Source organism: Cibotium barometz, chromosome 24 (genome assembly GCF_041138505.1).
Source record: "Cibotium barometz isolate CiBa-2024 chromosome 24, ASM4113850v1, whole genome shotgun sequence".
NCBI lineage: Eukaryota > Viridiplantae > Streptophyta > Polypodiopsida > Cyatheales > Cibotiaceae > Cibotium > Cibotium barometz.
In genome coordinates, this window is record NC_141069.1 from 15,805,258 (window position 1) to 15,831,340 (window position 26,083).

The 26,083-nt window shown below is 45.5% G+C and overlaps 1 protein-coding gene across 1 annotated transcript in view; it reads right to left on the reverse strand.

The window, feature by feature from the left end:
* LOC147624931 (serine/threonine-protein kinase STY8-like) overlaps positions 1–26,083 on the reverse strand; it is a 93,894-nt gene that overhangs the window by 30,050 nt on the left and 37,761 nt on the right. The window contains exons 5-7 of the mRNA XM_086818172.1: positions 18,276–18,348; positions 17,884–17,994; positions 17,617–17,667 (exon numbers count right to left, since the gene is read on the reverse strand). Coding sequence (XP_086674298.1) covers positions 17,617–17,667; positions 17,884–17,994; positions 18,276–18,348 — 235 coding nt within the window. The remainder of the gene's footprint in view (positions 1–17,616; positions 17,668–17,883; positions 17,995–18,275; positions 18,349–26,083) is intronic.

A 26,083-nucleotide genomic window follows, 5' to 3' on the forward strand; every position in this document is an offset into this window, starting at 1 on the left:
AGGCGGAATATTTTCAAGTACAAGAATGATGATAGGTGGTTCTCCAAGTTTACATGTGCACAATGCATAAATGATGCATGCCATAACTTTATTTTACTTTGTGTGACATTGTCTTGCTGCCTGGACAATGCTTGTTATTTTGGCTTGTGAAGTCCGAGGGACCGGGGACGCCCGGGCACCTTGTGGACGCGTGTGTGCACACCTGTTTGGGCCTAAAACTGTGGGCTTATGGGTTTTGCAGGTGGTAAGTGCGTCCACACTCAATTTACAGCTTATTTCATTTACTACTAAAGTTTATTGGTTTGCAGGTCCACACTCATTAATAAGTGGCCGGACAACTTATAATGCGTTCGCATTTGGTTGGACCAAAATTAATGAAGTCCGGACAACTTATGGCCATTTCCCATTTGGTTGGACCTAAACTTATACAAACAGGACAAATGGAGCACTATGGGCTGGACACCTACCTGGACACCTTATGGGGGACACATGTCAGCCAGTTTGTGCACCCACCAAGCCCCTTAGGTGGCACTGGAGAAAGGCGCCTCCCTCAAGAGGCCTTTTGGGCTGTTTTATTCATTATTCAACACATTGGAGAGCTGATTGAAGCTTTGGGAGTTGCTACAGGGCTGGTTGCTTGCTTCCCGGACTCACACAAGCTTGGATAATGATCCCCACACTCTTCTAAAGGGCTGGTTGGTAAATTTCAGACCTGTATTTTCTGGTTATTGCGAGTTTTGGGCTGGTTACAGGTGTCCAAAGTCAACTTGGACAATACAGGACAGCTCTAGGGACCTCCACAGGGCTGTAGGACCCTTTACAGGTGGATTTCTCGCGATGGAAAGTTGCTGTTTTGGACTGGTTATTGCATGAAACAAGCCGGACAGCAATGGAATATGTGAGCATGGATGTGTCTCAAGGATTCCTGGTGTAACAGGTGTTTAGGGCAAGCATTGGGAACACTTGCTCGCGGAGAACACAGGTTTCTGGATCAGTTTCTCGCGTGGAAACAGGGCCTAAAGATCCATTTACATCTTGTGCAGAGCGGAGTACCTGTGAGGATTGTGAAACTCTTGTGCAGGGCGGATGTACCTGTGAAGAGGCTTGTGCAGGGCGGATGTACCTGTGTGTAGGGCGGATGTACCTACAGATTCTCTTGTTTGAAATGTATTCATTCATGATGTATTTGGAAGAATCAGGTGCAGGCTGGTGGTGAATCCCCAGGCACCCGTAATCTTGTACTTTGCAGACTCTTTTGGTAATATAACCTAAAGGGGGGGGGTCAGCCTATCATCGGCCCCTTTATGTGCTGTACTGTCATTTTCAGCTTTGTGGTTGTAATGCTCAAGTGTTAAGTGCTCAGAATCTTGTTCACATTTATACGATTCCAATACACGCGTCCGCCTCCCGTTACATTGGTATCAGAGCTCAGTTTTTCCCCTCATTGGAAAACGGTCTGAGGCTTGGAATCATAAGTGGTGACCTGATTTGAGTGTCATGGACAGCCACATTTCTGACAGTGTGGAGAACACACAGGACCGTGAACTTCATGGTACAAGGGATGCAAGAGATGCTGCAGGCAATGATGTCTATGGAGATGCAGGTACTCATGACTCTATGCATTCTGATTTGGAATCTTTGAGGCGTCAAGTGCGACGCTATAGGGCTGAAACCGAAGAGCTTAGGTCATTGAAAAATGACCCGGATGTACAAAGGGTGTTGGCTGCGAAGGCAAAGGCTTCGGTCCATGAAGTCACTTTTGAAGCAATTGCAAAGGAAATGGATGTTGAGAAACCCCGAGAGCTTGCACTTGCATACCTAATGGTTAAGGGTGATGTATACACTGAAGCAGATGGTAGTTTGGCTTTCAAGAAGCCACCCCTCATGGCTGCCCGTGGTGATGCACATGATACACAACAAGCAGAAAGAGCACAGCAAGTGCCAAATGCTGAAAGGACAAGAGTCCCTGGTGCTAGGCTTGATGCAGGTCAAGAGAAGAGTAAGGATGAGGGATCCTCTACTCATTCCCGCTTTGCTCCAAGAAGACATGTCCATTCTCGTGTTGAGCTTTCCACTCATTTGGAGAGTGTGGCTCAAGAGAGAACGAAGAGGGATCGTGAATCTTCATCGCGGCATCATCATCATGCAGATGAACAGGATGTACATAGGGATGCATATAGAAGGAAGAAGCCTCGAGAGTTCAAATCCGGTGACAAGGATGTAAAGTTTGAAAACTTTCAGGGACGGATGGACTCTACCAAAGCACTTGCTTTCATTAGACAGTTTGAGATAGCTTTTTGCAATGAAGACTTTTCGGAAAAGTCTATGCTCAGGCATGTGGGAATGCATCTCAAGGATACGGCAAGTGATTGGTGGCTTGCAAAAATACTTGATGGAAGTGCTGCCCCAACTTGGTCTTCTTTCAAAATTCAGTTTTATGATCAATTCTTACCACCAAACTTTGCAAAGGATGTACGCAAGGAGTGGGATTGGCTGTCCCAAGATGAGGGAGAGTCCGTTGCTTCATACATAGCAAAGTTTTGGAAAGTCCTTCTCAAGGTTACTCCCTTCATGAAGATTGGAGAGGACGAGAAGAAGAGAAAGTTTGAATCGGGGCTCCATCACATCATCCAACAAAGCTTGGGAGTGTACCCAAATAAGACCATACAAGAGCTTATACACTCAGCCATGATTGCGGAGAACTTGCACATAAAAGCACCCACAAATAAGCCATTTGCAGGTCAAAACAAGAGCAAATTCAGGGCTGGTTATGACCAGAAAAAGGGTGGACAGCCACCTAAGAATGCTCCCAAAGATGGCCGAGATGCAAAGGATGACTCCGAAAAGAAGCCGGGGGGTAAACGCCACAATTTTGGGCTCTCAAAACAGCAATTGGAAGAGTACAGGAAGGCTGGAAAATGCTTTAAGTGTGGCAGTAAAGATCATATATATCCTAAATGCCCACAGAATCCTAAGAATGCTGAGCCTAATGTGCAAAAGCCTCTTGTGAATGTTGTACCCGATGTGCAGGGTAATACAGGGCATGAGCCCAAGAGTAGAGTCATATGCAAGGCTTGGGGCAAATTGAAGGATCAGCCCGCTTTGTTTCTTTTTGATGATGCTTCCACAGATAACTTTATATCCGTACAGATGGCTGCCGCCATAGGTCTCAATGTGGAAGACATGGGAATGCAAATGAATGCAGATGCCGCCTTTGAGGGCAAACAGGTTGATGTAACTCCGGTCATTGGTAAGCTCCGTGTACATATACAGGACTACCTCGACTATGAGAGCTTTTTAGTGGCTCCTCTTACAGGTTGTGATGTTTTGTTGGGGATGCCCTGGCATCACCGTTTAGAGCCTGTTAAGGCTTACAAAGAGAAGAAAATCAGCTTTGTACATAGAGGCCGTGAGCACTCTATAGATGCTGGTACTACTGGAAGTACCATACCTCTTGTAAGCCATGTACAAATTAATAAGGCAATAAAGAAATCAGCTTGTTCTTACTTGGTTTTTGTACGAGATACCATTGAACATTCTAGTGTTGATGTTAGTACATTAGATCAAGACAAGCTTAACTTTTTGAATGAGTTCAAAGATTGTTTTGCAAATGCTTTGCCAGCAAGGTTGCCACCAGAGAGGCCGGAAGATCATTGCATAGATCTAATTCCCAGTAGCTCTCCACCTAATAGGCCACCATACAGGGTGAGTGCTAGTCAACAAGAAGAGATTATGGCACAGGTGAATGAACTTTTGGAAAAGGGTTTGATTCGGCCTAGTTCCTCGCCATATTGCTCGCCGGTACTTCTTGTTCAAAAGAAGGATGGTACTTACAGGATGTGTGTTGATTACCGTGCCCTCAATAAGATAACCATCAAGAATCGGTTTCCGATTCCGCGTATTGATGACATCTTGGACAAGCTTGAAGGTTCGGCATGTTTCAGCCGAATAGACCTCAAGAGTGGGTATCATCAAGTGAGAGTGGCACCTCAAGATGTACACAAGACTGCATTTAGGACAGCCTTTGGTCTTTATGAGTTTTTGGTGGTGCCTTTTGGTCTTACAAATGCACCCGCTACCTTCAACAGGATGATGGACAGGGTGTTCAGAAAGCATAGAAAGTTCACAGGTATATTCTTTGATGACATTATTGTATTCTCAAAGAATGAAGCCCAACATCGTGAGCACCTGGCTATTGTGTTTAAAGAGCTTAAGGAAAATCAGCTCTACATAAATGCAAAAAAGAGTGAATTCTTTCTCCCAGAGATTCACTATCTTGGTCACATTGTATCAAAGGATGGTGTGCGCATGGATCCCGCAAAGATACAAACCATGCAAGAATGGCCAGAGCTGAAATCAGTCCATGAAGTGAGGAGCTTCCTTGGTTTATGTGCTTACTACAGGAGGTTCGTCAAGCATTTTGCTTTCATTGCCGCTCCGTTACATGATTTAACGAAGAAGAAAGCAATCTTTAAATGGACACAAGAAGAGAGAGATGCCTTTCAAAAGTTGAAGAGTGCAATCATCTCAGGACCGGTACTCATTATTCCGGATTTGCACAAACCTTTTGTGGTGGAATGTGATGCAAGTGGGGACTGCATAGGGGCTGTTTTGAACCAAGAAGGACATGCCATTGCCTATGAGAGCAGACGCTTGCAACATGCAGAGCTTCACTTACAGGTTTATGAGAAGGAGTTGTTGGCTGTAATTCATGCCCTTACTATTTGGAAACACTATCTTTTAGGGGCTGATTTTATGGTCAAAACTGATCATCAAAGTTTGAGATACTTTTTGACTCAAAGCAAGCTCTCAGAGAAGCATATGAGATGGGCAAATTTCCTCTCAATGTTTCATTTTCAGATTTTACACACTCCAGGGAAAAAGAATGTGGTGGCAGATGCCTTATCTAGACGACCACAGGTTCATGCTATTACAGTTGCATACCATGAGGACTTATCGGATATGCGTAATACTTATCATTTGGATGAGGATTTTGCACATGTATGGGCTGATTTGCAAGAGGGTATTGCTGTCCCATCTTATGTCATAAGAGATGGATATCTCATGATGCAAAATCGTATGTGTGTGGTAAAGAACCTTCGCCATAAGGTTATGGATGAGTGCCATGCTCCTCCATATGCAGGTCATAGAGGCATTTTGGCCACAGCACAAGCTTTGGAGAGGTATTTCTTTTGGCCACATATTCGCAAGGATATTGAAGCATATGTACGTGAATGTATGGTATGTCAAAAGGTCAAATTTGACAGACATAAAGCACCTGGATTGCTTCAACCTTTGCCTATACCAAATGAACCATGGGAAAGCATTGCTGTGGATTTCATTATGGATTTGCCAAGGACGCCACAGGGAAATGATGCTATTTGGACCGTTATTGACAGGTTTAGCAAGCAGGCACATTTCATTCCCGTGCGCAAGACAATAAAGCCAGATCATATGGCTAGGATGTTTTTGGCACAGATATTCAAACACCATGGCATGCCTAAATCTATTGTGGGGGATAGAGATCCTAGAACCACAAGTTTATTTTGGCGCGCATTGTTTGACAATATGGGTACAAAGCTGAACTTCTCATCAGCTTACCATCCACAGACAGATGGGCAAAGTGAAATAGCAAATTCAGCCGTCCTCGACTTGCTGAAATCTTATGTATCCGACCGCAAATCGGATTGGGAGAAGTATCTACCACTTGTGGAGTTTGCCTACAACAATACGGTACATACTTCTACGGGCAAGGCGCCCTTTGAGATTATCTATGGCAAGGTGGTACTACCACCCATCCTTCGTACAAAGGATGAGATTTTTGCAGCAGATGAGTACGTCAGAGACTTGGATACTGCATTCGCACAGGTACGGACAGCCATAGAGAGGTCTCAAACCAAGAATAAAAAGGCAGCTGATAAGCATAGAAGGGATGTACAATTCAAACAAGGTGATTGGGTCTTGCTGAAATTTGAAAAGGCACGCCTTCGGAAGAGGCCAGGAAAAGAGGGAAAGTATCCTAAACTTTCCAACAGGTACTATGGACCTTTTCAGATCTTGGAGAAGATCAATGATGTTGCATTTCGGCTTGTACTCCCAGATCATTGGAACATGCATAATGCTTTTCATGTGAGCCTATTGAGGCCTTATGTGGGACCGACACCGTTTGAGCCGGTTTTGAAAGACCCACCCGAGGTGGATGAGCTGGAAGAGATTCTTCAACCTGAACAGATTGTTTTTCACAAGGAACGAAAGCTTGCGGGAGGCAAACTTGTTCGTAGGTACCTTGTGAAGTTCAAGAATTATTCAGCTTTGGATGCAAAATGGATGGATGAGGCCTACTTCGAGGATTACCCAGATCTTTTGAAGGCCTATCTGGAGGCTTTTCAGTTGCGGTCAACTGATTAGAAGCCGGGGGGATGTCACAAATCCCTATATTCTAGGGACATGCGGATGCGTGTCAGGCCTAGAAACATGCGGATGCATGTATGTATTATACCTGGGCATGTGTATGGATCATATGAGTGGATGCATATGAGTCCAAGGACATGGCAGGACATTTGTGGACTTTCGGGCGGTGCCCGTGTGGATTCCGGCCATGCACACATGGTGTGTTATGATGGCAGGCGGAATATTTTCAAGTACAAGAATGATGATAGGTGGTTCTTCAAGTTTACATGTGCACAATGCATAAATGATGCATGCCATAACTTTATTTTACTTTGTGTGACATTGTCTTGCTGCCTGGACAATGCTTGTTATTTTGGCTTGTGAAGTCCGAGGGACCGGGGACGCCCGGGCACCTTGTGGACGCGTGTGTGCACACCTGTTTGGGCCTAAAACTGTGGGCTTATGGGTTTTGCAGGTGGTAAGTGCGTCCACACTCAATTTACAGCTTATTTCATTTACTACTAAAGTTTATTGGTTTGCAGGTCCACACTCATTAATAAGTGGCCGGACAACTTATAATGCGTTCGCATTTGGTTGGACCAAAATTAATGAAGTCCGGACAACTTATGGCCATTTCCCATTTGGTTGGACCTAAACTTATACAAACAGGACAAATGGAGCACTATGGGCTGGACACCTACCTGGACACCTTATGGGGGACACATGTCAGCCAGTTTGTGCACCCACCAAGCCCCTTAGGTGGCACTGGAGAAAGGCGCCTCCCTCAAGAGGCCTTTTGGGCTGTTTTATTCATTATTCAACACATTGGAGAGCTGATTGAAGCTTTGGGAGTTGCTACAGGGCTGGTTGCTTGCTTCCCGGACTCACACAAGCTTGGATAATGATCCCCACACTCTTCTAAAGGGCTGGTTGGTAAATTTCAGACCTGTATTTTCTGGTTATTGCGAGTTTTGGGCTGGTTACAGGTGTCCAAAGTCAACTTGGACAATACAGGACAGCTCTAGGGACCTCCACAGGGCTGTAGGACCCTTTACAGGTGGATTTCTCGCGATGGAAAGTTGCTGTTTTGGACTGGTTATTGCATGAAACAAGCCGGACAGCAATGGAATATGTGAGCATGGATGTGTCTCAAGGATTCCTGGTGTAACAGGTGTTTAGGGCAAGCATTGGGAACACTTGCTCGCGGAGAACACAGGTTTCTGGATCAGTTTCTCGCGTGGAAACAGGGCCTAAAGATCCATTTACATCTTGTGCAGAGCGGAGTACCTGTGAGGATTGTGAAACTCTTGTGCAGGGCGGATGTACCTGTGAAGAGGCTTGTGCAGGGCGGATGTACCTGTGTGTAGGGCGGATGTACCTACAGATTCTCTTGTTTGAAATGTATTCATTCATGATGTATTTGGAAGAATCAGGTGCAAGCTGGTGGTGAATCCCCAGGCACCCGTAATCTTGTACTTTGCAGACTCTTTTGGTAATATAACCTAAAGGGGGGGGGTCAGCCTATCATCGGCCCCTTTATGTGCTGTACTGTCATTTTCAGCTTTGTGGTTGTAATGCTCAAGTGTTAAGTGCTCAGAATCTTGTTCACATTTATACGATTCCAATACACGCGTCCGCCTCCCGTTACAGTGAGATAGCCTTCTCCTCATAGAGCGGCCAGCCAAAGAAGAAGTGCATCTTTCTCTACCTTTTGATTCTCTGATCCCCGCCCCGTACATAGAGGCGAGTTTGTATCTAGCCGTTCGTGGTTGTATTTAGCCCTTCATGGCTGGTCTTTTGTTAACTAATCAAAGGTTTTTTTTCTCGGGAAAAAAAAAAGTCTTGGTGCACACTACTCCCAGCCCCATGTCATGGTCCACCCTATAGGTAAACCATTGGCATAACAATGAAATAGTTCACACATGCCGACACATCCCACAACTCACAAACTGATGGAGCTTCAATAGGGAAATATGCCATGCAATCTGTCCCAATCCTGACATATCCTGACTACTGTGACGTGTCACGCAATCTCGTCCTCCCCCAGGTGGCTTATCTTGTAAGACGCAATGTTCACAGGCTGAGATGCTAGGATCAACAAATCCTATGATCAACCAACTGTCAACCTAGAAGACCACAGACTAACTGAAATTCATCTCTGCCTGGAGAAGCTCATCTCAAAACAGTCTCAACATCTGCCCAAGTACTCTGTTTATTCTTGATTTCTCTCCACCATATCAGGGATTTCCCTTTCAAGAGACCCTGAACCATATGAAACTACCGGGCCTCCAAGAACAGGTAGAACTCTTTCTCAACCACCTCCGGGGTCCTGTCCTTTTTCTCATCACTGCCCGCGAAAGTACAACCACCTGATCCCGCAAACTATGGATCTTTTCCCGGCACTCAGCCCGGAGTTGTGCCATCTGCTTCTCGAAATAAGTAGTGATGGTCCTGCAAGTCCATGATCCTGGAAAGTGGGCCAAATCCCTCATGGGACAAAAGCTGGAACCTCCCGCGTATCTCATAGTATATTGTGCAACGACATATGTAATACCCCTCTGTCTCAACCTCCCTGTGGCAGAATCGGCAGATCCTCTCCTTCCTGGGTCTCCAAATGAGCTCCCCAGCTCTGAAGACGTGCTCAGCTCTCCCTATGTCCACTCGGAGGCGGTGGGGTGAAACTCCCATCTAGCCAATCGCAATCTGCATGGTATGGGATATGTGAACACTAAGGTAGCCCAATTGTTGGATGAATCCATCCTCAATGACCTTGAGAAAGTGCTCTATAGAATTGCCTCTACCGTGGGAGCTCCAAAGGTGAGATCCATGTGCAATGAGTGTCGAGGCTGACAAGATCTAACCAAATATCCTAGTTGGTATCCTCATGAGAGAACTACAGAAAAGGGGCGTCCAAACTATATTGAAGGGGTGGGAGGGGGTCCATGCGGAGCCCATATCCTAAGAACCACCACGTGGAAACTCGGGCATACCATACTGTCACTTTCAATGCCCCACGCTTCACCATGGTTCCCGTTGCACATGCTGGAGTGACACGAGGATATGCAGCCTTGAGCTTACTTGAGTAATAGTGCTTCCAAGACCCCACGACGAAGGGTTGGCTACTTGTACCCATGGTTCTTGTTGCACATGCCGAAGTGACATGAGAATATGCAGCCTTGAGCTTACTTGAGTACCAGTGCTTCCAAGAGCCCGGGACGAAGGGTTGGCTTTTTGGCACCCTTGTCACAGTAGTCCTTTATGTATGGAGCAACCTTATGGGGGCCAAGTTTACCAATGAGGATTGGAATTGAGTTGAGAGGCCCTAGGTCATGATCTTCTCCCGTACGATCCGCAACAAACCATCATTCCCACACAATATTATCCAGGCAGAGTTTGTTGCAACCCTGGTGGTAGTGGATGCAGTCTTCCAAACAGTCACATACCTCCGTCACATCAGTCAAATGGATCCCCACAGGTATTCGAGGCTTGCCTTGGAGTCCTCGAGATAGCTAGCACTCCAGGGCCAAGGTAGACATCAAGACTAGTGTAACAAGGGTGTCAAAAAGCTAACCCTTCATCCTGGGCTCCTGGAAGCACTGCCACTCAAGAAAGATCAAGGCTGCATATCCTCGTGTCACTCCCACATGTACAGTAGGAAAACCATGGTGCAGCATGGGCCATTGAAAGTGACACCAAGGTAGACATGGGATGAGGCAATCTCAACAAGATCCCCTCTATATGTGAAATGCTCAATCCAGATGTGTAGACACGGTAGGTATTGAAGACCATTACCTTGGTTTTACCAAGGTGAACATAGGGTCCCGCAAAAATCCTATAAGGAATCCAAATATCTCTGAAGCCCCTCGGCTGAATCTGAAAGGAGAACGATGTCATCTACATAAAGTAGGGGAATCAATAAGCATGCCATTGTAAGACCAACCCCACCTAATCTATCAAGGAAGCTCAAGATCTCATCAATGTAGAGGCCAAAGTGATAGAGGGTAGCCTTGTTTCACCCCAATACTGCTAGAAATCTCTTGCGATGTACCTCCTGGGGCTCTCACTTGTTCATTGATGGACTTGTAGAGGGCGATGATGCTCCAAACCATGTCAAATGGGACTCCTATTTCTTGAGACGTTGTAGGAGGTGGGCTCGGGAAAAAGTATCAAAAGCTTTCTGGAAACCCACAAAGCAGCTATAAATCCTTCGATGTTGTGCTCATCCCTCCTCAATGACGACACAAAAGGTGAAGATGTGGTCAAAGATAGAGTAGCTCCTCCAAAAGTCTGCCTATCTTGAGACTCTGTGTCCATGTCTCTCTACAAATGAACTGAGCTCCACCACCACCACCGATCCATTGAGTTTGGCCGATGTGTGGCCAATCATGATCATATAGTAATTATAAGGATCAAGTGGGTCTCCGGCCTTGAGGATGGGGATGATGGTGTTAGTGGGCCAAGAGGGTGGAAATCTTTCACAAAGGGCTCTATCGAACATGTAGGCTAGTAGGGATGCCAAGGTATCATCGGCATGTGCGATGTACTCAACAGTGTTAGAGTCCCTCGAGATCCAAGGCCTACACATTATGTAGTCTACATATGGCCTTGAGGACCATGCCCTTTGTGCAAAAGGTGGAGCTGGAGGGACGGGGATCTGATGGTGGGGTCAAAGGTGGCTGATGGGGAATATCATAGAGGAATCGTGCATAGGAGTGTCATGTGTCCGCACGGACAATAGGACAAAAGGGGGAAGGGGAGGGGCGGGCGCGATATTCTCGGAGTTTCCTCCAAGCCTCTTCGCAGTTTTAACCTAAGAAGAGTCGATACAATCATCCTCTTTCGGAGCGTAGAACTCCCATTTCTTGCGTTGGGTGAGGCGTTGAAAAATCCGTTGCACTTGGCGCTTCGTGATTTGCCCAATCCGTACAACATGCTTAAAATGAGAGCATGTGGCTCAGCATTCGTGATGATACCTACAGTTCTAAGGCATGGAACAACAACGTGGGTGGGCAATGACCGCCGCATGCAAATGAAAGAGTGGCACAATTGTGGAGAACGGTAGTGAGTTGTGATGGTAGAGAGACAATAGGATCCACATCCTGGAGGTGGCGGTAGATGTGATCGGAGTAAACAGGGTTAAGCTCGTGATCAAAATGGACCATGGTGTAATGTGAGATGGGTGTTCATGGGCACACGTGGTGTGCAAGAAAGAGTGAAAGAAAGTTAAGCATGGTCAGCTTTAAAGCGGGTGGCAGGATGGAGAAGTCAGGGAGAAGGTGTGCCAAAGCTGGAGATCCCATCAAGTAGTCCACCGTGTTGGTACCTCTTGAGTATGGGAAGGAGGTGAGGCCGTCGGAGGAGGGCCATTGAGATATCCGGTTATAGATAACAAGACCATGTGCAACTCCTAGCTCTAGGAAGTGCCTCCCATACATCGTGAACTCCTCAAGGTCCTGTGAAGATCTCTATAACCCCATGTGAGTGATTTCCAACTCATGTAGTCTGCTAGAGTTGTCCGAATCAGGTAGTGGAACCTCGCGACTCCCTATCCTAGCATTGAAGTCCCCGGGCAAGAGGACTTCCCCTAGCTGTGAGAACTCCATAATATCCCCATATAATGGTTAAGTACACTGACTGGCCATGCTCTGCAGCTTAAGGGGAGTGGCTCAGTGCAAAATAGCACATACAATGTGGATGACTCTCTCCCCAAAGATACCATGTGTCTTCATCCTTCTAGATGATGCTCAGAATCTGTCGGAGGTAGGGTCTAAAAAGATAGCTACGCCTCCCGTACCACGTACTCTTCCTGATGTGGGGGTGTGCCCGATGCCTCGCAATGATGCTCTGAATCCTCCGGTGTAGGCACCGTCTCCGATGTGAGGATCCGCGAACCCTCGGGCGTCTAGATCTGGATAGCTCTCTCAACTAGAGTCCCACGGGGTGCCCACTGCTGGGCTGTCGACTGTGTGTCCTCCCGGGTAGTCCCTCTAAAGAAGTCAGTAATCTGTCTCTGTGTGGACTCCCTACTAGTCGGGCGTCTGCTCCTGATAATGGACTCTCTTAGCCTGCGGATCTCCAGGAGATAAAAACCCAAGCATCGCTCATCACAATAGTCCATGACTCTAGCCAGTGGTCCAAATCCCAATGGTAGCGCCCTCGAATCTCATAATATGCTGTGCAACGACAGATGTAGTGCTCCTCCGTCTCTGGCTCTATCCAACAAATCTGACAAATCCTGTCCCCTGGAGGTATGCCTCTAAATCTGCAGGGGGCCGAGAGAGAGAGATGCAGGCAGGTGGGGAAAGGGGGGCGAAGAGAGAGAAGGATGCAGGCGGGTGGGGAAAGGGGGGCAAAGAGAGAGAGAAATGAAATGAAATGAAATGTTATATTAACGTCTTCAAAAGGCCATAATGACCTATGAGACCAAAAGTTACATCATGGTGGATCTGATACAATGTCTGGATAAAAAAACCCAGAAAATGAAAAATAAAGATGATACTACTGGCACCTAGAAAATGAAACTGGAACTGGAAGGTACACTATGGAGGTACCTCCATCTCATAATATGTGCCGCATCGGACACTGGCGGATCTCCTCAATATCCTCTGTGGTCAGCACCCTGACTGGGTGTCCCGCATGCCTCGCAAGAATAATCCGAATCTGCCGCTGCAACCTCCGTCTATGCTGGGATGCCCTCCTCCGTAGTCGTGGGCGTCTGGACCACCCAAGCTCAATCGCACGATCAATCAGTGTACCCCTGGTGTGGGCGGTATCCATGTCCTGCTGCTGCTGTGGTCCATCTGGCGCAGTGATGGCTGGACTAAAGAAGTCTGTAATGTGCCTCTGAGTCTGGCTCTCTGTGCGCCTAAGCAGGCTATCTCTATGTCTCCGCAGCTTAATGTGCCAGAGAGAAATGAAATGAAATGAAATGTTATATTAACGTCTTCAAAAGGCCATAATGACCTATGAGACCAAAAGTTACATCATGGTGGATCTGATACAATGTCTGGATAAAAAACCCCAGAAAATGAAAAATAAAGATGATACTACTGGCACCTAGAAAATGAAACTGGAACTGGAAGGTACACTATGGAGGTACCTCCATGTCATAATATGTGCCGCATCGGACACTGGCGGATCTCCTCAATATCCTCTGTGGTCAGCACCCTGACTGGGTGTCTCGCATGCCTCGCAAGAATAATCCGAATCTGCCGCTGCAACCTCCGTCTATGCTGGGATGCCCTCCTCCGCAGAGAGAGAGAGAGAGAGAGAGAGATTGTATAAAATGTCTATGAAAGATCAAAAGAGTCGACAAGACTCACAATGAGTACATTTAACCATGGCTCCAAAATTTGGCCATTTTTGGTTCTCCTAAATTAATCCCAAAAGTTCAACTAAATTTGGCTATTTTTCTCGAATTTGCCAAAAAAAAAAGTTTGGTTTCTCTAAAATAATTTTCTAGAATGTATGGTTTTCCCTTCATTTGTTTTTATTTATTCAAGCACTCTCTCAAATTTGGACATTTCCCCATAAATTTGAGCATTTTCTCCTAACTTAATCCCAAACGAAGGCTTTTTCCACACATTTTTACAAATTTAGCGTTTATTTTAAACTATCGCAAACTAGGACATTTTTTTCTAAAATGTATGGTTTCTCCCTCAATTCTCCACAAAATTTGGACATTTTGCTTGAATTTTTATAAAATATATGGTGCTCTCTTAATGTAATGTCCAGATTTGGTGCCATAGCAACGCTTTTTTCTTAAGGTAACTATAGCCCAAAGAGTGCGACAGAGTGGGTGGCCCGGTTTGACACTAATAGTGCTAGTCAATCACTAACCCCCATAATATCTACGTTGGAAAATGAAGCTCTTATAGGCCAACAAAAACTCGTGATCTCAACAATAAGCCGAAGGCCTTCCTATAACCGGCAAAGAAACAAAATACATGTTGTTTCTATCTGCAAGCATAGGTTTCCCATTTCAAAGAGTCGGTGATGGGAATGGGTGGTTTATTTTCTCTAAGAATGTGCCAAGTGTCCAAGCTATACACACTCAAAAATAGCCAATATAATTCCTCCTCGCACTTAGCTAAGACACATGCACATTCCGACTCGTAAGGCAGTTGTACATCCTTTTGTGATAATCATCGTGCTAGGGAACACTTGGAAATCAGGAGTTCCTTGTGTTGTGAATCTATAGTAGTCTAGTTTTTCCATGCCCAACACACGTGTTCATGTTAGTCCAACTAGTCCAATCAAAAGTCCTCTATCATGCTTTTATAACCGTAGAAGGCCAATCACGCTTCGTTCCCCCTAGGAGTCCCCCTCTGCCCATGGCAACTGACCTTGAAACTTGGAGTGGTAATCCTCAAGCTCTAGAGCCTTTGTCCCTTGTGTTAGGCCAGGTTGATGTTAAGCTATCCTACTTTTAAAGGCTCTGCTTCAGCAGATATTGACGAACATGCCTGGCACTGCTTGTCAATGTGTAAAAGTCTTGGCCTGGATAGCGAGGATGCCTACCCAATACTCTTTCTGTCCACTCTGGCAGGTTGTGCAGACAAGTCATTCATCCACTTCACAGTAGATCATTTTGCAGTCTGGACCACTTTGCAGGACACCTTTCTTCATGCCTTTGGACTGGGCAATTATGAGGACCGCATCTTTGAAAATTGCATGGGGAGAGTTTCTGAGCTCATGACATGGACCACAATGCGTCTGCCAACCTATCCTAATGATTTTATGATACACCAATGCGTGATGCAAGCCTTGACCCGGACCACACCGTGAAAGATTCGAGAGAGTCGGCCAATCACTATTCCAGGAGATAGCCTCCTGGCTCGAAAATGCACGACTCGTGTTTGAGCATGATTCAGGCTCCACAACTACTGTCACACTGGATGATCCAGTTGACCTGAAAAGGGAGCCGAAGGCTCAAATTGAAGATGGCACCTTAGCCCAGCTAGAGGAGGAGATAGAAGAGCAAAAAGGCCAACAAGAAGCAAAGAGACCATCTACCAAGCATCAGGGAATGTTTGAGGAGGAAGTACCTTCACTTTTTGTGAAAAAGGGGGACATGATGACAAAGAGTACTACTATTTAAATGGACTCCGCCAACTCCATCAACATCAACAGCTTCCGGCAGCCCCAACGTCGATCACTAGTAATCACACTACATCTTATGACTAGCCAACAGCACCATTCTCAACCTACTTACCCACAAAACCCCACTTGGTATCTTCCTCCCCTCATCCCTAATCCATCAGCAGCTCCCACTTTTGCTTCAATTGCAGCACCTACACCGACACCGGCCCCAACCTCGTCCACCCTCTCCCCATAACCATCCAGTGCTTTACTACCGCTGTGGGGAGTATGGTCATTACGAAAGTCGTCGTCCCCTTCCAGAAGGGACACCTCCATGCCGGCACTACCCAAAAGCCGAGGAGAGACTATTCTTAGCAAAGAGCATCTACCTCCACCAACTTCACCTTTCCAACATTACCAGCCAAACATTCGATCTCAAATAAAGAGTGCACCAACATTATCGCAGACACTCTTAAACCTAATCATCTATCCTCTTCATTCCAATGTCAGTCATCCTCCTCGTTTGGACCCATCACTAGTCTCATCTAGGCAATTGCATCACCCAATCAGCGCAACGGTCACCCAGGGCTCAAAAGAAGGCCATGGGGGTCACCGTACTAGCAGCAAAAGACCAAGGTGAAACAAATTTCCCCATTCCTCATGATTCTTCTTGGACATGGCTCGAAGGAACTCAAGCTGGACCAAGGGGTGAGCAGCGCCACTGTAGTACCAACAATCTCTGAGAAAGTACAACAAGAAGAAGGCATTGTGCCCTATGGTGAGGAATCAGAACTACTTGACTGGTTACAGGTGGCTAAGAGCTCACATGCTACATGGTGGACATCTCAGACGTTTCAAAGGGACCCTCCTCAGCACGTTAAGGTGGTCAGTTTGGGGAACCAATCATTAACCGAAGGCATGATAAGAAGTTTTCCAATCCTCAACCAGATTCAGCCACCAAGAAGGATGCCCCTCCCCCCGTCCCGCCCCCCTCAGTCTAGCACCTTGGATGACCATGCCAAAACAGCATTTGTAACCCAGTGGGGAACATACCTCTACAGCAAGGTGCCCTTTAGATTATGCAATAGGCTTCCCACATCCCAGCACATTGTCCCCAACATTTTCCGAGAAGTTCTCTTCAGCTTTTGCTTCGTGCTTTCATTGATGACTTCTCCAATTTCATTGGTACTCACCTCTCTACCTGCCTAGAAGCCTTTGCTTAGCCTTGGTCATTGCCAAACGTTGGTCTTCCGAATTGTGCCTCAATCCTTTCAAGTGCCACTTTTTGGTAGTCCAAGTGTTATGTGCCTAGCGCTAATCCTCAGGATTAGGTCCTAATCAGGGCAGGGTTGGGAAGCCCTAAGATTAGGGGTAAGGTTGCAGGCATTAAGGTTACAGGTGTGTCTCTTGGATGAGACATGTCCTTTCATGGTAAAACCCTTGCGATGGGTTGTGTCCTTTCAAGACACCCTTTCACTAATAATCAATGATTACGGTGTAGTTTACAGAGATTAAGAGAAATTACTCACAAACCAAGACAGTCATTGAAAGCGGGACTATGCCACTACCCTATTTTGGCAACGTGGTATGCTATTAGGCAATCAATGTGACCTTTATGGGATGTCTTTTTCATTGCAAATAAACAATTTATACTGTGGAATGCTCATCCTTAAAGATTGTGAATTGGTCACGCTTAAAGACAATTGGGAGCCATACAAGTCACCAATTGCAGGAGTTAGGATGAAGCACTACCCAAGTCAAAGAACTTGGTGCAGACTCATAAACTCCTCGAGATTTGTACATGGTGCTAAAGTAAGTCTTATTAAAGCTATGATTGAAAATAATGGCCTGTCGGATATTCCTTACATCTCGGACTGGGTCTGTGATAAAGTGATTTAGACACCAGTTCAATTTGCCTTCTGAATTTGCATGATTTTATATTCTTTGGGATACCACACAATTGGACGTAATGTCACTACGCTGCACTGAGGTATTGATGACTCAAGATGCACCTGCACGTAAAGTAGTAATTCTTTGGTTTAAAAGTAGCAACCATGATGGCGACATATTTTGCGAAATTAAAACATAGCCAAGTTTTCTCATAGCCAAAATTATATAAGCAAGCTTATGTTTTTTAGGACATACCTCGATAAAGCTAAGAGCGTTCCGCAAAGCTTGTTCCAAATCTTCAGTGTCCTGACCACATCATGGCATGAAGTCAGCACTCTTGGGCTCTGCATTGCTCCTGTCAAGTAGAAACCCAGCAACATCACAAGTGCTCCTAAATTGACCAATTATTCACCGCATGAAAGGTTCTGGCACAGGAAAGGACCTGTTGGATCTGAAACTTATCAAATCTATAAAAGAATCTCTGAAAGGTGGGCCAATACACAACGCAGGTTAGTCACAGACCTCTATATGCCATCCATCAACTATAAACACATCCAATGAATAGCCATCAGTTGTCGAGAATACATGAGCCTCACGTATATTCAAACCTACATCTGCTAGCAAAGAAGAAAGCTGCAAAAAAAATCCAGAAACCTGCTCTCAATAAAAAGTGTGCAAACAAGTACATAACTATAATATGCATACAACATGTCTATCTATCCATACAGTTTATGAGCGTGCACATATAAGTATACATAAGTGCAGTGCATATGCATGCCTGTGCCAATGTACTACCTTTACAAGCACATGCTCAAGCCTCAATTTCATGAAACTTTGTCCTTCAACATTATACTGCAGGATACTGCAATTTTGACTTGAGAAATCTTAAAATGCATAAAGAAAGATTTAACAACCTGGCTTAAAAGTTTTGTTTTATCAATTGTTGAAAAAGTAACTTCGTGAACTGGAAAATGCCGTCCCTTTGACCTGTCCCAAAGCCATGAAACACATGGTCATTAGCTGACATCTTCAAAATTAGTGACAGACAAGAACATGGAGGCAAAAAATCAACAGAGATTTAACCCCACAGAATGTAAGATCGTTGCAAGCAAGTCTTTTACATTTCCAACTCTGACCAAGGGGCAAACAAACCGCCTGCCTTAAAAACAGCTTCAAGGTTATAACCTTGGGCAAAGAAAAACAGCCAAGGGAGCTTACTGTATGAAACTACAAATTAAGCAGCACTTAACAATAATGGTATGAAGGTTTTTGAGAAGAAAAAAAAACTTGACGCCAAAATAGGCTCCTTCAAATAAACCGTGAGATCCCAACTAGTGCAACATGCAAACCTGCTAAAAAAAATTGAAGGGCTTGTGCAGCCACTGTAAAAATCTGCGATGATTTCTGTTGGAAAGAGGAATCGATCTCTCTCTAACTGCTTTCAAAAGCTTGATATTTCAAGAATAGAGAAAGTCAAAGCGGGTTCAAATTTGAATAGTAAATGTTTGACATGAGCTAACAATGAATCCTACCATTAGCACCCATCTCCATTGCTGTTTCAAAATGCACATAATGCATTATAGAAAACTTGTAACAATCAACCATGATTCACATTTTGTGAACTTCTCTCTCCTCGAAACAGGCTGCACCTCTATCTGCCATGTTTGTTAGTTTCATCAACTCATTGCCAGCTTCAAGTCCCTCTTTGCTACCACTCTTGAAAGTCTCTCACCATCTATCGGTTCCCCTTGCCTTCCACCAGCTCTTCTCTCCGTTTAGAGAGGAATCAGATATGAGATGGAAAGATGGCAAGGTTGGATGTGCTTATTAGAGCAGTCATTGTACCGCTGCATGTCCATGAAAAAACAGTGGAAAGCACATGTAAATTTGGTGCTTTTTCTGTGTGTGCGCTAAGTTTGATTGAGGTCTCAGTCTGGAATTTTGTGCAATGTACGTCTCCTGTACGCTAATTTTGTGCCATCAAATCGAGTGGTAATCACCCTATGGATCGGTCATAGAGAGTTGATTTGGTGTGTCTGTCAGTGGGTCTGCTGTCCAACCTCTTGAAGGGAACATGGCGGGTGCTAAGCTGATTGTGACTATGCTAAAGATCGACTGTTTGATCATGTGGTAGAGGGCGCAAACAGCCAGGTTTTTTAATGTGCTCAAGTTTGACCATGGGGGTTATGTGCGCATAGCTTGCGTGTATGCTGGAGGGTTTACGGGGAAGGAGGTAACTGTAGTGTGCTCTGAATCTGGCCGTTCAGACAGCCTAGGGTTGCATATGTAGCATGCATGCTTGAGATGTGTTCATGGCCATGCTAGGAGTCTGCACAAGGAGCTGTAAGCAGGTACAAATGGGCGCACTACAGAGTGGCCTGCTCTTTCCAAAAAAAAAAGTGTCATCATTAAGGCTCTATTTCAAGGGGAGGAGCCACGAATAGCATCCATGTGGGCTAAATTAGGGCACATGCTTTTTTGAGTAACTTCTGGCTTGTCTTGGGCGCCCTCTCGAGTGCGAAGAGACTAGTCAGTGCTGTTTTCGTATTCTGCAAGGTAGATTTACTTACCTTAAGCAACAGGCAACCAACGCTCATACATTTTCGACACTCTCTTGCTCCATTAAACCTCCATCGTCTACAGCTTTCTTAAGTCATTTTCAAGCGCTGTTTGGACTGCACTCATGGCTAAGCATGTGAACCCTTATTCAGTGCCTATGGATCATAGTCACCAGAAACGTTTCCGGGTTTTTGACGTTTCAGGACAAAGTGATTCGGTTATCGGCTAAGAAAAGCGGAGGTTTCGTAGTTTTTTCTATATAAATACAATAAAATGGTTTAGAACTTGTAGTTCGTAGAATTATTTGTAGGAGTACCTACTGTTAGCTAGGCACTTAAAATATGGTAAAAGCTTAGGCAATTGTGGTCACAATTGGGCAATTGGGGAGTTGTGGAATTGTAACTCGTGAGAAATTGGGGATTTATGAGAAATTGGACAATTGAGTATTTAGGGAATTGGAAATATTGGGGAATTTGTGAGAAATTGAGGGAGAGAGAAGAAGAAGTAGGAGGAGGAGGAGTAGGAGAAGAGGTGACAGCAGATCGTGTGAGAGAGAGAGAGAGAGAGGATGTTTGGGTTGCAGGTCGCGCGCAAAGAGAGAGAGAGAGAGAGAGCCCAACAACTTTTAAAAAACACTTTTTTTAAAAAAAATTTAAGACAATTTATTTTTTTCAGAAACGAAAAAAAATCCCCGTTTCTGAAACGCGTTTGGTGTTTCAGCTGGTTTGGGGTTTTGGGGTTTCTCAGCCCAGAAACACGTTTCTATGTGACTATGCTATGGATATGCGTGAAGGAGCGTCTCCTACACCTCGAGCACCAAGCTGTGGCTGAATCTTCAACTCAGCCTATCGCGCATCAGTTTCATGTTGGCAACCTGCTAAATAAGCGCCAATACATACAAGTACTACCTCGATTTGTGGGACAGCCGGCCTCTATGGTACCCACGGGTATTGATCCTAACGTTTTTCCCACTTTACCTTTAATATTCAGAGTCATTTTCTCAACATGTGCGCTATGTGCAACTTCCCTTGCCTCTCGGACAGCCCTTATCCCTTTCTTCTCTTGTAATGTCTATTTACTCTACTTTTCTTGATTTACAAAAACAATTACACAAGATCGTCTTGGATATTCTAAGACGAGAGAAGCACTTTGTAAGGAGTCTAAGTGTGACTTCGTCATACAGGAACTTTTGTATTTGTGTAATTCCACCAATCAATGTGGAATGTTTGGTTGAGCACAATGCTAATCAATACACTTAAATACACTAAGATTTGATAGACAACAAGCACAATACAAGATGTAATTTGCTGAATTAACAAGAGACGGAACGGCCGGCCCCTCCCTCAAATAATGTATATTGATCTTGGCATAATCAAGTATATAGTGTCATGGGCATTTCTGACCAGATTTCCATACCAATGCATATGAATACAGTATTGCAAACAATATGGTTATTGGTAAAGATCTTCAACTCACACTACCCTCTCAAGTGCCCATGTTCCCTACCATCTTCTCTCTATTGTTCCACCCACACATGGCAGAAACAATCCCCAAGAGAGCACGTAGGACAAGAGAACACTAAAGAGGGTATGTGAACATGGAGTCCTCCTCCCTCTTGCCACTTGCTTCCATAATTAAGCATCAAAGCTTGCCAATTGCAAGTAGAGTCGATGTTAGCAAAGTCTTCGAGATGGAAGCATTGCGACTGTTGAAATCTTCATTCTGCCGTTCGATCCTTTGCAACAAAAGTCTTCGAATGGATGCAGGGAACCCTAGGAAAGCTTCCCCTATGGTTCAACTTGAGAAAGAAAGGCTGAAATTAGGGTTAATGACCAAAAATTACAGTAAATAAAACCGATGTTTTGCTAAATTCAAGTCATTGGAAATATATAGGAGAGTGAAAACGACCTGGAAACACTCTTCGAAGCTTGGAAAACACACTAGCAAGCTTGGATATGGTGTAGGGAAGGAGAATGTGCAGAATATACAGCCGTAAAGCCTCTTGAAGAAGAGCGCCAACTTCTAGAGAGAGAAAGAAGCGAGATGATGAGATGTCTACCCTCGGTGTCAGGCAAAGAGGAAAAGCTAGTTGGGGTCCAAGCTAGGACTGACACATGGCTGGTTGCTCTCTTTGACCAAAGGGGTAAGGTCTCGGCGGTGGGCATTGAGCTTTGTCCACCTTAGGACATCCGTGTGTGTTAACACAAGGCTTGACATAATTTATACGTGAGTTTTGGTCGCCCAAAATTTAATATCATGTGTACACACTCACTTATAAATTAATGCTAGATTCTAAGGCTCAGTTTTGACAAATACTACCACCACATGTTAGCAGACAGTTTCACGCGCATGGTTCACGGGCGAGACCCAATGGAACACCAATCCTTGAGGCAATTCTGGGCATGTACACACAAGCACAAGTCCCAACGGAAAGCCAAATGCATAGTATCACATGAGTGGAATCGATCCCCGGCACATAGTAGCTTTGAAACACGTTTTAGACCGTATGAAACGGACCGAAATGTTTCAGAAACGTTTTGTTTATTGAAATCGTACTGGCTGACTATGAAGCTGTTGGGTCACAAGTGAAAGTGCCAAGGCAAACCTACCTTGAGTCAAGGTATTTTTATCTTCTTTTTGCATATGCTTCTGTACTATATAGGTTGTTGTAGCTGCTGCTTGGAGCCTTCTACCCTTTTTTCGCATATGCTTCTACAGGTTGCGTTGTGGTCAGGTGGAGCTTGTGCAACTATAGCCTATGGCCCCATAAATGCTATGGGTGTACCATGTTGGCAATAGTTATTAGGGTGTAAAATCATGCTTTTTTTCCTACAACTAAAATGGGGATTTTTTCCCGTAATCTATGCAAGGTCTTAGGTTGCAAGCAACCGGGTGTTTCTCTTGCAACTTTGCAAGATGACTCACACATAGGATCCCTTGTGGAGCAATGTCACATGGGAGAGCAAGTATGTAGGCTCAGGCTCAAAAAAATGGACGTGCAATTTTTGCAGAGGTGCATCCTCGCAGCATTACACGGTTGAAGGCACACTTGACACATACAAAGGACCATGGGGTGGGACCTTGTAACACCGTACCATGGCACATTTATGAAAGCCTTGGGACTTGGAAGGCTAAGGAACTAGGCCTTCTTGTTAAGGAGATCAGGGAACTTGAACATTTAAGAGAGCCTGCCATCACTATGGAAGTGCAAGATTCTTCAGTAGGTGACATGCAAAGAGTCAACATCATTACACTTTTCCTGTTGGGGGTAGCTCTAGCTCAGCACCTCGAGCAAAGAGAACCGCTTTACCTTTGTTGAAGAAAGAGCATATGAAGGTAGGGTTTCAAAAGGCTTCCATGAAGGAGGTAACAAGGGAGATAACCAAGCTTTTTGTGCAATGTGCATTGTCCTTCAATATTTTGCGGACTCCTAGATGGAGGACAGCAATTAGAGCATAGGTTGTGAGTGGGATGGTCCCTCGTATGAGGCCTTCCGTACTACAGAGCTTCGGAAAGAGAAGCTAGCAATGGAGACAGAGATGGAGCCTCTTAAGGCTACTTGGGTAAAGTATGGGTGTACATTGATGTGTGATGGCTGGTCTGATGTGAAGAAGAAAAGTGTTTATAACATTTTGACCTCCTCATGCAAAGGCACTATGTTTATTCATGCCATAGGTGCCTCTGTGGCCCAGACAAAATTGTGGAGGTGATGGCAGACAATGGATCAAATTGTGTTTCCATGGGAAGGATGCTTGAAGAAGAGTTCCCCAAGATTGTATGGACACCTTGTGCTACACATAGCCTTGATTTGGCGATAGAAGATGTGGGAAAGCTGGATTGCGTGAAAACATTTTTTCTCCAGCCTCTAGTATGTGAACTTTGTCACCAAGAGGCCGAAGGAGGTTTGACCTCTCTGATCAACATAGCAGCCCAACTCCTCTAGAAAGGCATTGTGCTCATCAAATGGCACAGCTCGAAGCATATATGCATCCCGATCTTGTCGAAGCTCCCTATCGGTGCAAACTACTGGAGACTTGTAGGCTGGATGTACCAATGCTGCAAACTACTGGAGACTTGTAGGCTGGATGTACCAATGCTGCAAACCCGTGGATTGGTTTGTGCATCCACCTCCATCTCTTCTGTGCAATCTCCATGATTTGTGCTCGCTCGTCAAATGTAATGTCTGTGCAAGCCTCCAACTCCACAAGGGCAGCTCTAAAGAAGTGGACAAGAAGGCCCATGGTGGACCCCTCGCAATCTATCATCCGCAAGAGCCTATAGAATGGAGTCATAGCAATGACAATTGCTCGGACTCTAGTCCAAAATCTCTCCTCTAGGCAAAAGCGTTGCATGGCTTTGGCCTCTTCAGTGACATGCTCATCCCATTCCACATGGTGAAAACAACTGTCTGGCGAAGGGCGGGCCTCACATCGTATAGACGCTCCAAAACCAGCCACATGTAGGCAAAGCGGGTGGCCGATGGCTTCTCCAAGTCAAGCCTGCTATGCTCACGAAACATAGCAAGCACCTTCACCTTTAGCATGAAGAAGTTGACAATAGATGTAGCTTGTTGCACAATCCTCTTCACCCACCCGAGCTTCGCCACATCCTCCATGAGTAAGTCAATGCAATGACTCGCACATGGAGTCCACACAATGGTGGGGAATTCCGTCTCAAGCAAGCGGCCCATGCGTCGACAATTTGATGCATTGTCGGTGATGACTTGCACCACGTTTTGAGCCCCAACCTACATGGTAGATAAATCATATGAGTTGAGGGCTTTGCACAAATGACAAAATCAGCCACACTTAAGTAAAATAATGCTTACCTCTATGATCGCTTGCCTAATATGGCGGTAGATGAAACTCCCGGTAGTCTTTCTCTCCCTTCTCCCGGTGTCAACCGCACGCAAGAAGTATGTGCCAAGCCGGCAAGACACAAGGATGTTGATAGTGCCACGCTTCCTTTGATCACTCCATCCATATGTGAGAATAGAACATCCATACTTCGTCCATGCGGCTCGAATCGGGTCCAGGGTTCGATCAATTCTCTCCTTCTCATCAATCTTCCTCGTGCGCATAGCCGTGTAAGAGACCCCCGTCCACCCCCCACATGGGCCCACATTCGCAATCGCCGTCACCATCTTCTTCCATTGCTCCTTTTGGAGTACATTGAAGGCAAGATTGCATTCAATAATGGTGCGAGCAATCTCTATCTCCGCAAGGCGTTGCCGCTCCTTAAGGAATGCAACCGAACCTCTCACACTACCCGTGACTTGGTGGAGAGAGGGTTGCACACCTTCACGCTCCACCACCCTTTGCCTTTTGCCCGGTGCGGAGGCAGACCGTGAATCCGTGGAAGTGACAGTGGAGGATACACCAATGAAAGAGCTGGTGGCGCTTCATCATGTGCCGATGGTGGTGCTAGTGGTGGTGCCGGTGCGTGTGTTGATGATGCTCCTCTACTTGAATTTGAGCCGCCGCTCATCTTCCACGAAATGTCATCGGCAATGCTTTGCGGAATCTCCTTGCATGGGGCAACTTGTCCCCCAATCTTTGAAAGGTGCTGGAGAAGCCTTGTTGCACCACTGGTGTATGACTTGCCGCAATATCGGCATGGAGTTGGACTTCTTGGTGTCCTTCTCCACATTGAGGCAATGCAAATCAAAAGCCTCATGCTTCTCCCAAGGCATGATGGATAAGAGAAGGGCTAAAGCGTGGAGTAGAGGAGAGAGCGTAGAGAAGATGAACTATAGGAAGAGCTTGGAGAAAGAGAACTTGGAGTAGAGGCTCAAGTGGGATGGAAGGAGCTTGGAGGAGGGTGGAGGAGGGTGGAGGAGAGGCTTGGAGTAGAGGCTTGGTCCTTGAGGCTTGGAGTAGATGGAGGGTGGTGGAGGAGAGGCTTGGAGTAGATGGAGGAGAGGCTTGGTCCTTGAGGCTTTTATAGAAGGACTCAGGAGAGATGAAAGGAAAACAGCCAAAAAAACGGACAGAAAACGGTCAGAAAAAACGAGCAAAAAAACGGCTATTTCCAATGGGCAGAAACAGGGCAAAATCGTACCTGATCGTACGGTGCCGTACGGAACGAATCGTACATACGATCTGATCCGTACGACGTACGAAACTAAGCCTGGGAGGCACTTGTGAAGACACTCTACCCCATG